The 16,050-nt window shown below is 41.5% G+C and overlaps 1 protein-coding gene across 1 annotated transcript; it reads right to left on the reverse strand.

Moving 5' to 3' along the window:
- Positions 1 to 30: 30 nt before the first annotated feature.
- On the reverse strand, positions 31 to 15,719 carry LOC141909481 (uncharacterized). Its single transcript, XM_074799865.1, has 11 exons — positions 15,127 to 15,719; positions 14,209 to 14,269; positions 13,704 to 13,887; positions 12,956 to 13,016; positions 12,057 to 12,142; positions 10,940 to 11,216; positions 9,731 to 10,403; positions 8,858 to 9,072; positions 8,419 to 8,524; positions 7,321 to 7,431; positions 31 to 6,442 (listed from the first exon to the last, which is right to left on the reverse strand). Exons 1-11 carry the CDS (start codon positions 15,598 to 15,600, stop codon positions 5,376 to 5,378), a joined length of 3,315 nt encoding a protein of 1,104 aa, XP_074655966.1. The 5' UTR covers positions 15,601 to 15,719; the 3' UTR covers positions 31 to 5,375.
- Between the last annotated feature and the right edge of the window lie 331 nt (positions 15,720 to 16,050).

Raw genomic sequence — 16,050 nt, forward strand, 5'->3', positions numbered from 1 at the left:
TAATATACAATATTTTACATCGTTAAGAATTATGTACAATAAAAAAAAAACTAAAAATTTCTTGTCGATTGTAATGGCGTTTTTTAATTTTCCGATTTCGTTTTTGGAAACGAACAGCCGGAGGAACTGCGGAGACTTTAATAGCCGCGATCACAGGAGCGCTTTTGGCCCGGGACAACTGTTCACACGGGTGCCAAATGAGCCCGTGCCAACTTGGCCCGACCAAAAACGTCGGACCAGGCCAGAGACAAATTTCAGCACGAGACAAATGATCGCGTTTGAATTGCTGAAACTGGCACCGGAAATGAGCCACTTCGCTTTGTTTGAGCATTGTTTAGTATCGAGTGAGTGGTTCGCGTGTGAGCACTCTCTCTAATTAGGCACGGGCCAAATTTGGCACGAGCTTGATCCGTGCCAATTTTTCCCGGCCCAAATCAACTCCGTGTGATCGCACATCATTCAAACGAAACTATAGTAAAAGATGATTGAGATCGATATAAAATCATTGAGAGGAACGCATATTTTCGAAAATATCTTTCATAAGGCTAAAAAGTAATCGATACCTTGTTTCTCTTTCTGCTGGGCTCAAAAGTTGACCCGGTCGGCCGCCTATATACCCTGTACATTACTTTTTTTCAATCATGATCGAATTAACCATATAACAGACCCGGTAACTATATAGAAATGAACCGATTACAAATTTTATTGCAGTTAACAAAATGACCGCTTTGGAGAAACGAGGTGTCATTTTTCTTAGCCAAATTACCTGCATCGAAACCGGCATCCGGCTATACAGAACAGAGAACAAGTTCCGCAGTTGTGGGATAAATGTATCTTAACCGTTATAGGGTTTACCGTGGACAGTAAGAATCTATGAACACAAGCATCCATGAACCGAAGGTTTACTATTTCACTGTCGCTATAGCCGCCGTTTTATTAGGGTACTCTTGTCCAGTATCGTTGTGTCATTTTTTCTCTATTTTAAAAACTATTTCTGACCCGTTCGGCAAAAACTGGCCACAGTTTTTTATTTTCTTTTTGATCTCGCTCTCGTTTCGGGTTGTGCGAATTAAAAAAAAAGAAGGAATGTGACATAACTGAAAATCAGAGATACACAGGGGTTAAGAATACTGTAATATTTACTGATGTTATTAATAGTTACTGGCAACTGTCAACAAGGCGAAAGTACCATAACAAAATGGCGGCTTGCAACCGTAAAATGGTCTCTATTGAAAATGGACCGATTTTAAATTCCGAATCTGGGCCCGCTTCCGTGGGCTTTGGTTGAGTCTGACTCTAGAGTTGTGATCAGTTTACTTCCAAATTTCGTCCGGTCGTTTTTAATCTGTCTTTAATAGTGCAATTTTATGTCACAATACTTTTTTATTCACTCGATACAACGGACGATAGTGCCACCAATCGGACTTGCCCCGGGCAAGTGGCTCTCATTCCTTAGATCGGACCCTGTTAAGTCTAAGCCATGACTTCGAAACCAGTTCTTTAGTTGTCGGTTAAGTCTGACTAGATAAAAAACACAATAATTCATCTGGAAATTTTATCGAAGTCGAAACCCTTAAGGGAACCAGTTCTAATTCCTGGTACTGACAACGAACTGATTTCGGCTCTCGGAGTCTAATCATTTATCGAAAGGACTCCATAGATTATACTTAAAATTGCCTACGAGTCAAATGTCAATCAACTAGGGAAATTGGTCCGGAAAATGAACTAATTTTCACCCCATTGAGGCATTCGAACTGATCTCACTCTCAACTCCGGAGTCCGACTCTACAACTGTGGATCTGGCATTAGCTCTGTAAAACAGAACTTTGAGTAATCGCTGAATACTCCAAGGTAAAACCAGGCCGAAATGGAAACAATGTAGATTTATCACTTTAAAGTACAAGATCAAATAAATGCTTGATATGTATGTTTTAAATTAACGTCAAAATTTTTATCAGTTATCAGTAATATTCGTTCGTTTGTTCAAGATTATCAAAATCGAGCAAAAAAGAGAAAGATTTAGCACCAAATTCGTCGAAAAATGTTCCAAAACAATCGATGACGTTAAAATGAAAAAGAAAATCGATTGATTGCGAAACTGTATCTCTTAGGGATCATTCATTTATTACGTACGCATAAAATTAGAATTTTTCGACCCCCCTCTGTACGCAAAATCGGCCATTTTTCATATACATTAAGCATTACAGTAGGCAATTGCACTTACCCCTCCCCTAATGCGTACGTAATAACTAAACGACCCATCACCGAGCTGGATCGTTGAAAAAACTGATTTTTCCGATTTAACAATTTTTCTACACGGAATACATAAAAGAAAGAAGCACTGACTGCGATCGCCATCTGTTGAGGACCAGACTGACTAGATATGTCGATTCGATTTTAAAAAGAAAATAAAATTTTCATCAATGCAATTTTTCGAAGCGTTTTTTTTGCACACAAAAAATATCCGAGAGCTAAAACATGGATATCAACACAATAGCCCGGACTTTTGAATTGTGGGCCCCCAGTGAAGCAACAATGTTTGAAAATCTAACGTGCATCCACACTAATGCGCGACAATTCCAAGCACATTTTCCAAGTGCGTTTATGTACATTATAACCAAGTATATTTCAACACATTTCTAAGTTCATCCACTTGTATGCGTAGTAAAGTAGAATTTCATGCACATTTGAAAGTACGATTTTGTTTACCGGTGCCCCTTTTCGTTTAACCCTCAGAACAATGCGGTATATTTCCAAGAACATATTTTGCTTTTTTGAAAGCATTAAAGATTAAGTAAAACCCTCCATAACAAACACCTCTCGACGACAAACGCTTTTCCTTTTCGAGTAATATGCAATGAATACCTCATTACTGGGAAAAGTGACACCAAAGGAATATTTTTTTAACTTCACCGACTAACACAATGCACGCACAAGCATGTCTGGACAGGCGAAAGTTGTTAAATGATATGTTGTTATTGCGATAGTGTTCATTATCGATCAGTCTACTAACAATGTACACTATTCATGGTTTATTACTGGGTAATTGTACTGAATGGTTGCGCATGGTACCAACAATTCCTACTTAATCAGGAGGGAAATTGAGAAATAAATGACTTGCGTGATCCCAAGGTGGCATGATGGCGAAAGTTCATAACGCTTCCTTGCGCACATTTTGCCCGAAACCATAGGTGTTTGTTGTGGACGTTTTTACTGTGTATGTCTAGTACATTTCTATGTACATTCTCCACTCATTTCAAACACATTTCTATGTACCGTTTCATTACGTACATATGACTCATTTAGTAATTTGTACATTTTTTTCAGTTAGATAATAATGTAATATTTGTACATATCAAGAAGTTTAAATGTACACCATGAAAAAAATAATAATAACAATAACCGAAGTACATAATATGTACCGCATCATTGTACACCGGAAAACGTACATCGCGCCTTCATTTGATCATTACAACGAATACAAATATCCTATGATAAAAACTGTACATCATACGTATAACTGCACGTGTGCACATAAACTTTCACGTTTAACGTCCCAGAGCTTGAAAAAGCTGCGATATGTTTGAAAAGACTGACAAAGCATCCAGACACCTCGAGAAACGTCGAAATACGCAACGATATATCGAGGTATTTGAGAGCGATATATCGAGGCACGTTAACGATGAACTTCACCGATACAACATTGGTATCGAGATTGATCGATTGGTTGATTTAGACATGAAAATACATCAAAAGTATCGCGATAATCAGTGATTTATCTCAATATAGCGATGTAGTCCTATATCAATGATATATCAGGGCACCATTAAATAACATGTGATACTACAATGTAACCATTGATTTAACTCGATATATTCGAGGGCGGATCTGGGAGCCTAAGGGGTCCGGGCCCACCCTATATTTTTGCCGCGTTTACGTTTTCACAACCCGACTAACCATAGTTACTCATTAAGTGGCAAATGATTACCGGCCACGTTGTTCTAGAATCACCTTGGGCCAAATTCGGTTTTTGTATCTAGTTGACTAGAGGTCTGAACTTATAACCCAATGCGCTTAATTTCTGAACTATTTCCGAAATATACTTCCGAGACTAACGGACATTCGGTTTCGCTTAGTTCGACTATAGTCGACTAACTCCCATAACCGAAGTTGGCCCTAGATGCTCAGAAAATCGTCCATTCTTTCATCCAACCGCCCGAACCAACTGGTGAAAGTTTCACCATCTCTCAGGAAAAATCAGAACATAGAATTAAACGGTGCGCAATGACTAGTCTTATACAATACTCATTGATGAGCCGAGTTCGTCCTACGCGCATCAAATGGCAATTGATTGTCAATTCGACGAGCCCACCTCAATACACCCAGTGAAAAGGTGATCTCCGATTCTATGAAGGAGACATCTATCATAAAACGATTAAATGCTAGCTTTTAGTAAACGCAAAGATTTTCAGGGGTTGATTTAAAAATCACATTCTACGCACGATTTCGACAACGACATTTCCATCTACGAATGACACTTAAGATCAAAAAATAAATTCGGGTGATTTCGTTCGCAGATAAAAACACCTTGAGCATCAGCGTCCAGTTCCAGTTCAGAGTTAAGATTTGACTCTGAATTAACTCATTGAAAATAAATTGATTGTAACTCGAGAGTTAACTCGTAACTCACAACCGTGAAACTGGGTTGGGGAGGATTCTAAATCAGATACGTGTAGGGCTTATACAGAATTTGACTGGGTAGGGTGATTTCCCTAAGGCGACACAGATAACTTCAGATGACCTAGACCCAGTTGCGTGCGAGTTAGTCCTGATTTTGATTTTCACTTTTAACTTTCAATTTTCAAAATTTATCCTTACAAAACTGAAGAAAATGGTTTAAATTTCGAGATAAACCGCCTCATCAATTCTTTCAAAATTTAAGAAGCCATCTTCGAAAGGGTCGAGACTGACCTCCCTATTCGATGAGTCGATTAAGCTGTCACCCGAGAGGCCATCGTCGCAAAAGACAAGAATACGATCAAAATTTCAGGATAAACTGCCTGCTTTATAGTTGAGGTCGACATCTCTGACGAGTCTATAAAGCTGTCACCGCGAGCTCGTCCTCGCGAACTGTAAGAATCGAATATCGGAATGAGCTTTTCTTACGTTAAAATCAAGCGCTCATTTCGTAATTCTATAAAGAAGCTAACGGGAGGCGGACACAAAAACTGTCGGAATAAATCACGATTAATGTCGACCTCGCATTTCATCGAGTCCATAAATAAGTAACCGGGAGGCAGTCAAATAACTCAGAAGGAATCGATCACGATTTTGCGGGCGACAGTCGATGAGGCTTTCCTCGCGTTTCGTCGAGTCTATAAAGAAGTAACCGGGAGGCCGTCCTCGCCAATCGTGGAAATCGGTTCGTACATGCCGCTTTCGTTCGCCGCCGCCGCCGACAAAGAAGACGACGACGGCTCCTGATCGTCGACTTTCTCGTAGACGTGCTCGCGTCGCACCCAGAAGTTCTTCGGAAGTTGATGATTGCTGATATGAAACATCGGGTCGTTTTGTCCTTTCGGTATTTTCGTTTTGCGGATGATTTTCCCGTCGAGCGACGGTAGATTGATGACGACGGGCGGCGGCGTCTGCGCGGCGGCCGCCTGTTGCTGCTGCTGCGCCGCCGCGCCGGCTAACTCCGTCTGCACTTCACGCAGCGTCGCGTAGTCGCCGGCGTCGAATTGCGACGACTCGCCGCACGTCGCGGCCGTCGTCACCGGCATGGACAACGACGACGCGTCGGCCAGTTTATGATACGGTCCGTCGATTGAACTGGTCTCCGACGATTCCATGACGTCGAATTCGCGGAATTCGGCGTCCGACGATAAAACGCCGTCGCTGTCGGCGCCCGCTTCGGCGCTCACGCGATTACTGAACCGATTGTTATTACACGCCGCAGCCGTAGACGACGTCGACGATGACATAGTTTTAGGACGCGCGCCGCCGGTGTTCGATTTCTTAAAAACGACCGGCACCGAACTGACCACCGGGAAGAACGTCGCCAGGTCGACGTCGCGACATTTTTCCGGATCGTCGCAGGGCGGCGGCGGCGACGGGCACGACGCGTACGACGTCAGTTTCTCGTAACTGTGACTAAGTCTCCGGTTCAAGTTGGATCGTTCGCCTGGCGCACGCCCCGATTGCTGATTGTCGTTTTTCGTCGCCGCCGATTTCTTCTTGTTCACATCGATTTGAGCATAAATTGGAAGCTCGGTGGCTCCGCCTACTTCGTTTCCGTCGGCGTCGTCGTCCGCCGCTATTCGACGCAGTAAATGTTCCATGTCGCCGTGGATCGTGTGGCGTTTCGAGCGTTTGTCGTTCGTCAGGTGCGCGGCGAAATTCGTCGAACGCATCGTCACCGGCGTCGTCGCATTGTCCGCATCTAGAATCGACAAAACAAATATTAGGATAACTACAACACTGTAATTGATGGTTTGGCCTGTAAAAAAAAAACATGCGTGACTGTCAACATCTGAAAAGCACTATCAGTAACAAGTTGAATATTTTTCTACTCACTCACTCAGTTATTAATTATCATGTCACTCATCTTTTATTTGTAATTACTCTTCTCAGTTCTCTGTAATTAGTGTCAGCCCACCTGTAAATACTGTTGTTTTTCTATTGACTATACTCATTCACCTGATGGAGCTTCTATTGATTAGAAGCGTAAGCTCGTGCGTCAAATAAATAGTTAAACTATACAGTACTACTCGTTACTCATTTCAAACCTGGTTAACACGGCTACTCTACGAATATTTTTCAGGAACATCTCATCGAAATAAGAAAGCAAGAGTCCCAATTAATCAGTAATCAACGGTTAGAACTTCAGTGACATCTTTCATATTTCTGTATATACATCAAAGAAATCGAATCAGTATTTCTCGAGACAAAAGGCGGCTCTAATGATCTGAGGCATTTTAAAACATAAAACACCGCAGATGTTCATGATCGTTCATTTTTCTTCCCACCAAGTAAATTTACTTTTATTTCGCATCTCATTGTCAAACAAGCCATCGTAGGATCGAATGTTTTATTCAGGATCAATTTTTCTATGATTTTCAATGATGAATTTCGTCAAAACCCCAAATCGCTTAACTCGATTTTTTTCCGGTCGCAATGAATTCGAGTTGATCGGAGTCTACTCTAGTAAAATATTTACTTCTCAGATCTCGGATCTTTACGAAACTCCGCTCATCAATATTGGTGTTTTAAAATAACCATTACAACAATTAAGAAGAAAAATTCTCAAACAAATCTTACCTGCGTAAGCGAGGTCTTGTAGTTGTACCATACCAGCGTGTAGCGCCCCGGCCCTTACTTCATCAATATCACTGTACAGGGCAGCACTAGCATCACGAGGTGTACCGCCACCTAGTGAGCAGAAAAGAACAAGAAACGAAATTCTTAATATGGACTTTCCTAAATTCTACATGATGGTGTATGTTTAATCCAGTATCAAAATTAAATGTAAGTGAATAGAGTTCAAGCATTTAAAATTCATGAAGATAGGCCATTATAGATCATTATAGGCCTACTCCTTATTTTAACGATTTAGAATATGCACGCTTGCCATTAGCGTTTACCACGGCCGCGCGCAGTTGAATCATTAACAGTTTCCAGGAAAACTTTAACTAGGCCACACGCAAGGCGTGCTTTTCATATACTGGAACGTAGCTAGCAGTAGTGAATAGATCAATACACCACATAGCAGCTAGTCTATGTGAGCGTGTGTGCAGCATGAATATACTTAACGGCGCACGTGTCCTTTCGAAACGTAATGTGGTTTCAACGACAAATAAATAACTTAATTGATAAATAAGCAACGCAATCCAATGAAATTCAATAGGGTCAGAGATTTTATTACTGCATTGAATGTTTTGAAAGTTCCGAAGAGAAACTTAGCCTCGTTCGCAAGTTATTTCGTACCAAAGGAAGAAAGTGTCCGTCATATGCGATAGCAAAAATAGACTTAGCTGTAGCAAAATTCCATAAAAAGAAGAAAATGAACGATCGACCATCAGCCAAACAAGTTCAATGTCAAATTTTTCGAGATCTGAGATTGGAAAGGTACGGAAGTGCCCTGGGGACATCATGAACGAGAACTTTGATTTCATATCGAGGACTAAAAACCGCATCATAATTAAGTCAGAAACAAACAGAAAAGTCTTTTTTCAGCTTTACATCTCCGTTCATCGGGATCAAACCGCAATCCTTACCAGCCACTGAGGTAATTATCGGTGAGTTTGAGGTTTCTTATCGAGGAGAGAAGCCAGAACTTCTACTACAAGAAACTGGTTATACCTATCTCGAAAAGCTGACTCGACATGTGGAACGAAAAATAGAATATGATTGGCTTACCCGTTGATCCATAGTTGATTTCCGCGTAGTAATCGCTTCCCGAGTTATTACTAGCGTTGTCCATGGGCCGATAGATGGCGCCCCCGATTTGTTCGCTGGTCGCTCTCTGAAAAGAAATGACACGAGCAAAAATAACAGTGGGGAGAAGGATGACTGAGGGAGTGAACTTTTCATTGAAATATCAAAGGGGCTCATTCAAAAAGATTAATAATCCATGAAGGGAGCATCTAGTCCGTCAAATGCCCGGTTTTTTCAGACAACATCAGCGTTTTCTCTTGGAGCCAGCGACTAGATCAGGGACCTATTGAGAATAACATCATAATTCGGATACCAAGCGTCTACCCACAGCCACAACATTAAGGCATAGCTCAAAATGTCATCGGATAATCTCGGGAGTGCCACGTTCAAAACGACATCCGATATTCTTCGAACAACTAACCGTTTTAGCACTAGCCGACGCACCGCCAGGTGGCGGTAGCGGTGGTGGTAACGGCGGAGGTCTCGTGTTGCTGTCGATCGGTTCGTACATGCCGTCGTCCTCGTACATGGCCGGCAGTAGAGGGGGCGGAGCTACCGATGATGACTGACGCTCTCGAATGCTGGCTAGCGACTCGCGAGCGGTCACCTGACTGTAACGCGGGTCCAACTGGTCAGCTGAAATTTAGAGGAGAAAAAATATCAATCAGACGGTAAGAACATTAGAGAAGGGCACTAGGAAGCAAGGAGATGAATAGGTATTTTTTTCTAAAATTGATAAACGATTTCACATGAATTTTGCCTGAAAACTCAATACTTTTTAAAAGATGTTCATGAAAAATGATTGCTGGTTGCGGCAGCATTTTATCAAGAGCATCTACTAGCGTATAGACGGTTCTGAACCCAGTTTGCCAGTCGTGAGTTGAATTCGACTATCGAGTCAAGGTTCTTACAAATCAGGGAATCCATTGATATATTTGTATTTCCCTAATCCTTGACCAAAAATTCCCCCATTAGATCATAGGATTACCCGCATTTCGTCTGATGAGGTTGCTTGTGCCACTCTCATCACAGCAAGAACAAGGCACCAAAAATTCCCCCACTTTTCCCTGATTGTTGAGAAAAGCGTAGGAATTTCTGAACTTTCCCAGCGAGGGAAAATAAACTAGGAATTCCCTGGTTTTGTCTGATTCCTCCTGATCAGGCCCTAATTGAAGAGAAAGTTGTTAAAACTGCGAATCTGATTCTGCCATGTCTGGGGTTAGGGTTCTGTAAATTTTATGCAAAGACCTCGTCTACGAAATTGAGCGCGATATCCCGAAAAAGCGCCACCTACCGTCCATGAAAACCGCTCCGTTAGTGAGAACAGTCGGCGGGAAACCGACCGTGCCGACGTTACCCGTCGAATTCACCGGCCCGGCCTCGTCCGGGTTGTAGTTACGCTGCGGTATCGGCGGCGCGACGGCCGCGTCTAAACTCGCGTAGCTGCTGTCCTCGTTGAATTGTTCGTCGACGTCGCTGCCGCCGATGAGCGTCTGCTCGGTTCGCGTCAACGAGGACAGGCGGTGCTTCGGCTTTGTGTCGACGTCGCGTTCGTCGGCATCGACCGACGAGGAGTCGTCCGACACCTCTGAATACAGCGCCTCGGTGCTCGCGTCGTCGATGTTTGAGTACTGGCGCGAATAGCCGACCGGCGGTGGCAAAGCGGGCGGTGGAGGCGGCGGCGGGCTGAAATGTCGCTCGGAATTCGGCGAAAAGTCCGATTTTCGTTCGTCCGGCCAGTTTTTGTTGATGCACTGTTTCAAATTGATCAGGTCGTCGGCGTTCTCGTAGCGTAGTTCGCGTTGTTGCGAACAGGTGTCGCCGCCGCCCGCGCTGTCGCCGCCATTGCTCGATTTCTCCGATTTATCCTTGACGACCGCGTACAGATTCTCGTCGGTCGAGCCGGTGCGCTGCGACTCGTCGACCATCATCATCTCATCAGCGATATCGACTTCAGTGTTCAATTTCTGCAAATTTGAAAAAGCGTATAAACGATAAGACGTCATGGGTTCGATTATTTAGGATATTCTTCTAAACAATCTATCAGTACATTGCAAAATGGATACAAAAACGATGGTTTACTCAGACGGCACAGTTTCACTGGTTGAAGTTCGACCAATTAGAGGTACGTGGTGAAACGAAATATTCAAAAATTTTTTATCCCAGACGAAAAAAATGCCTTAAGCCATCTTTTCCAGGAGTAAACAAACGCGAGTAACGGGGGGGGGGGGGATTCATGGAGGCAGCCACGTTTTTGGAAGGTCTATACACATAAGTTGACGATATCATCGCATGATTTATAGAAGCAGCCATTGTTTCTCTGGAAGTATCTATCAGTAATTTGATAGTCATTGGGGGGATATATGGCTGCAGTCAACTTTTGAGGTTCAGTCTACACGGGTAGGCCTATTTTGAAGACATCGTTTGGAGCTACGTGGAAGCAGTGTCATCTTTTCTCTTCTAGTGTCTATAGGGGATAATGTGATGAGAAGACTGAACTGACCTGATAGAGCAATTCCTGAGACGACACGTTTTCACACTTTTTACACGAACCGTTCCGCTCTCGACTCAGAGTGCGCTTTTTACGCGGCGACTCCACGCCGACGGCCGCCCCATTGTTGCCAGCGGCGCCGTGGTTGAACGGACTATCGTTGCTGTGGTTACCGAGACGCTCATTGGGTATTATAGCGTATAGAGCGTCGGACTCGCACGTGGCGTTAGCAACAGAAGACGGCGGGTCGGGCAGACGCCGGTCAAGATTACTGCCAGTCGACGTGTTCCTGAAATTTGGAAATAACTTTTCTTCTGAAAATTTATTATCAGATTTTACTGCGTCCATATCATATATAGCCCTAGTTTGACTAGTAGACTGAAATTAATAGTATTTCAGTTAATTTTGGAATTACTTCAGACTTAAGGATGGATCCAAAAAAATGTTAAATTTGCCTGAAATTTTAAGGGAAATGAAAAATATGAATCAGACCCTGGATCCACCCATGGTTGCAAAGTCATTGCTTAGATTTAAGACCAGTCAAAGACTAACTTAGTTCTATAGCCAATCTAACAACTTATGACCAGTCTTAAGATTTAAGACCAATTTTGGACTTAAGTCGCTAGTGCAACTGGCCCCTGGAGTTCTTGAGGGACATTTATATTTTATGATTATTGTACATCATTACTGTTATTTTATCTCTCTGATGATGAAAGCTTAGTTTCAAGAACCTGTCAAAATAATTTGTTATATCATCAACACTGCAGGTTTTGCTCAATAGCTCAGTTTTTGTAAAAAAAATAGGTTACACGAAAACGTTTTTCAAGATTCTAAGGATATCTTCATATCCTTTTTATTTCATTTAAGGAATCGATAAATTCATTTTTATCACAATTTCTCACATTCATTTCATTTGCAAAATATATCTAAACATCATGAAAATCACAAACGTAATTTCTTCATACCGTGTTATTCTACTAAATAATGTTTTTGTTGAAAATACCCAGTTTATACCCAAACAATACAATTGGATATCTAATATCATCGTTTCGAATAATCATTTTACGCAATTCTTTAAAAATATTTCAATGAAGCACAAAATGAATGCATCCCTTGAGCTAATCAATACCTTTTATGTCCGCGGGCATTTCCGTTTACTTGACTGGCACGGTTCCCTGCTTCTAAAGCGATTACATTTTCGACGGTTAAAGGTCCCTGAAACAGATCGAACGGAAAAAGTTGTCCGACAAAATTGCAAGAAAGAGTTGAGGCAAAAACGTGTACCGGAAAACTTTGAATACAAAGGTTAGTTAATACTTTTTGTTAGGAAGTTAGTTTTTTAAATGAATACTAAAAGAAAAGCTGATTTGGTCAGAGAAAAACTAAACAAACTAAGAGATAGCAGCCTAAGATAATTTATTTCTCAAACTCTTACTGAGTATTTGAAACCGATACCAGCTCGCAGTAGAATTTTACCAGTCTCAACTTTACCGAGTAAGAGACCAGGCTTGGTTCCATCGTCAGGGTTATAGACTTAACACCAGTCTAAGACCATCTTAGTTCTGTAGCCAATCTAACTCAAGACCAGACTTAGGCTTTAAAACCACTTTTTGTCTCAACTACCGTATCCCTCAACTATGAAACCTAACACTAACTTGGGATAGACTTTTTTACTGGTTTACTGGTTTCTCAAACACTTACTCAGCATTTGACACAAACTCAGGGTAGATTTTAATTAGTCTAAACTTTACCAAGTAAGGGAAATTACTGTACAAGTATTTCACAGGCTCTTACTAGGAATTTGACCCCAACTAATAGGGGTAGAATTTTACCAACTCAACTTGACCTAGTAAGAGACAGAGTACACCCTATTTCATAAGCTCTTACTCTGTATTCTACACCAACTAGGGGTAAAATTTTACCAGTGTCAACTTGACCGCAGTAAGAGACTTGAGTCTACTGAAGTTTTCAAAACTCAAATTTTCATTTTTTTCTCTCAAAATGTTGTTAGAAATTAGTGATTCTTACCACGTGAGACACATTTTTCTTGATCATACTCACAGAGGTGATGTTTTCATCATCGGGTAAACTGAAAATACATATTCACGTAAACGCACGGCGTCGACTACGAACTCCGAGCGCCGTAGTTCCTCATTACGCAACTCGGTGCTAGTAATTACAAGCTTCATTGTGATCGTGAAATTATCTTGCAAAGATTTCGTGATTTTTTAGTAACCCAATCGTGAACCGATTGTGTGAAATATAACCCGCATTCAACTGCAGAAATGGGTCCAGAGTCAAATGAAACCTACTCGACTGTGGGACTAATTTCAAAGTCAAAATTAACCCTCACAATTCTGTAGAACTGTCCCAGGGAAAAATTAAATTCACAGTCAACAGTCCACAGTTGAACCCTCACAACCAGAGTCAAATGAAACCCACATAACTGTGGAACTTGGCCCAGAGAAAAATCAAACCCGCACAACTGTGGAACTGACTGTATGCATAGTCAAAATACACCCACTCAACCGTGGAATTGGACCCGCCACAGTCAAATGAAGCCCGCTGAACTGTGGATTCAGACTGAAATTGGACTCACGCAATATTGGATACGGAATCGAATTAAACTGACAAACGTGGAAACCCGGTGTCCAGGTCAAATTGCAGGATAAGTCCGTGAGCATTTTAGATTTTCAAACTGTTTAGTACTCGAAATTACACGAATATTCTACGTTACGAAAAGACGATAAATTAAGAGTTAGATAAATGAACTTACTCGGGTTTCGGCATTTTCTTGCACGATATACACAGAGTTAGTAGTATTAGAATCACAATGACACTGACCACACCGACAGTCGTTACGAACAACAACGACACCGGTAAACGGCCGTCATCGTTACGTTCTTCGACGGCAACCGACAAAAGTTTTCTACCTATGCCTCGTATCACAGGGATAGCGTCTGAAAGGATGAAGAACGAATTCATTTCTACTTCGAACACAAAGATTTTGATGGATAATTTTGCTGCATTCGTAAGTGTATGATGTATGCGCAACTCTGGAAAACAAATTTTCATTATTCGGTGAAAAGATTTGGAGATTTTGCTGTATTCCAAAAAAAAAAAACAGTCTTTTTAAACTTCTTAAAAATTTTCATAAACGATATGTAAAAAAATATCTACCGAATTCGTTAAAAACATCTGCGATTTTCCAAAAAAAAAGGTTGCCAAAACATATCTTTTCACAGAATTCATAATTCAAAAAGAATCACGTCTTTTTTTACCTTCTTTCATTTCAAAGTTCACACAATATGGAAGTCCATCATCACATGTCATCACAAATTGCTAAAAAAAATCAGAGAAAACCATCAGGTATCATTTCAGCTACAACCAGGGTCGGGTTCCACAAAGCGGGGTCAGGCTGGGTTTAGGGGCCGTGCATAAAGTACGTCGCATCTTCGTCAGAACGTCACAATCAAGGGGCCAGTTGCCCGAGAAAGTTTGATAATAACAGCAGGGGTCTACTGACGAACTATGAAATTCATATTTTTTCAACACAATGTGTCTTCAAAAATGTCCTCATTGAAAGGGGCTTAAAAGGGAAAATTGACTCCATATTTTGACAATAAGTTTAACCCTTTCAGGGCTGACTAATTAAAACCCTATAGTGCTAGAGATAATTTTGAAATTTTTGAAAATTCCACCCGTGTGTCCAATAACGGGAGTACCACTAAAGTGCCTCTACACCGCGGTGCAGTGTATCGTTAGTTACTAGTATTTCACTTATGACAGGTGCTGCCATTTTTCAAGAAATATTTACTAATTACATCAATACACCGCAGTGCGGTGTACTAGCAATATCTATCACTGATTTATACACCGCACTGCGGTGTAGACACTGAAAGGGTTATCAATATGTTTCCATGCCTACATACCAAACTTCAGTTGGTAGGCATGGAAACATATTGATAAACTTATTGTCAAATTATGGAGTCAATTTTCTCTCATGAGCCCCTTTTCGGTGCAGACATTCTTTTTAGGCCTATATCCTTCAATAAATCAATGTTTAAGGACCACTGTCAGTGCTTTCTGGTCATAATAAGACTTTTATCAAGTATGTATCATCTTAACAGACCGAGCTAGGCCATCCAGTATGCTCTCAAGTCAGGTTGAAATAGACATTAGTAGAGATCATGACTTACCCAGGGAGAGGGGTTACGGTTCAACCGCTTGGTAACATGCAGAGGTCTAAAATTCTGAGGCAAATCACTGACACCATCATTCCGAAACCGACATTTCAACACGACCGGACTCCGCTGCTGAAGCAAAACCAGATCGTTGACATCAGCAATCACGCGAAATATCCATAAATCGTTAGGCCTACGGCCAACCACAATTCTACTGCTGCTGGTGCCATTCAATAAAATCCATCGTCTACAAGGCTTAGACCGTGGCGAGAACGTTTTCCCATACCCCGTGGTGAGGATATTTCTGCGGCGACGATTCTCAGCTAAAACCAGACTTTCCTTCTCGCCCGATATAGAATACACCGTCAAAATCCGCCGGGATTTCGGGGAAAACCGATTCGAGCTCTGGTCAGGGACGACCAATTGACAGATTAGAAAAAGCTCGATTACTACGAGCAGAATCGTTCCAGGCACCCCAAACGGGGCCATTGTGTGGTAATAGACCAGACCAAAGCGGCCCTAATCGTTTCCGAATCTAAAACAGCATACGACGCCGATTAGAAATCATTTTTCGCCGAAGAAAATGAATTTTTCATTCAGAATTTCAATGGCGGCCATCTTTGTTTTTATGACAGATGGCGCCGCAATCAGTCACATAATTTTCCATTTTCTAGAAAATTTCATTTCTAATTTTTTTTCACATATCTATATTTCGAGCTCAAAATTTTTCAAAAATATTGACTTTGAATTGTTTAGATATTTAAGAATACATTTTTCTATGCGTCCCATTCATAAATAGCAGGCTCCGCCTATTTTCCATATTTAGAAAATGACGTAGCCGAATCAGTCTATGATTGGCTAAATGTTGCGTCACATTGCCGCTAGATTACACGATTTACTACGGATAGTAACGTTTACGCATACACCGGCATTTATCAT

This window comes from Tubulanus polymorphus, chromosome 8 (assembly GCF_964204645.1).
Source record: "Tubulanus polymorphus chromosome 8, tnTubPoly1.2, whole genome shotgun sequence".
Taxonomy (NCBI): Eukaryota; Metazoa; Nemertea; class Palaeonemertea; order Tubulaniformes; family Tubulanidae; genus Tubulanus; species Tubulanus polymorphus.

Excerpts from the sequence above, each read along its gene's own strand:
- LOC141909481 (XM_074799865.1), bottom strand. The coding sequence starts at position 15,600 with ATGGCCCCGTTTGGGGTGCCTGGAACGATTCTGCTCGTAGTAATCGAG. Across the intron at positions 13,017-13,703 it reads AAGAAAATGCCGAAACCCGA|TTTACCCGATGATGAAAACA; the intron begins GTAAGTTCATTT and ends ATGTATTTTCAG. Across the intron at positions 6,443-7,320 it reads ACAAGACCTCGCTTACGCAG|ATGCGGACAATGCGACGACG; the intron begins GTAAGATTTGTT and ends TGTCGATTCTAG.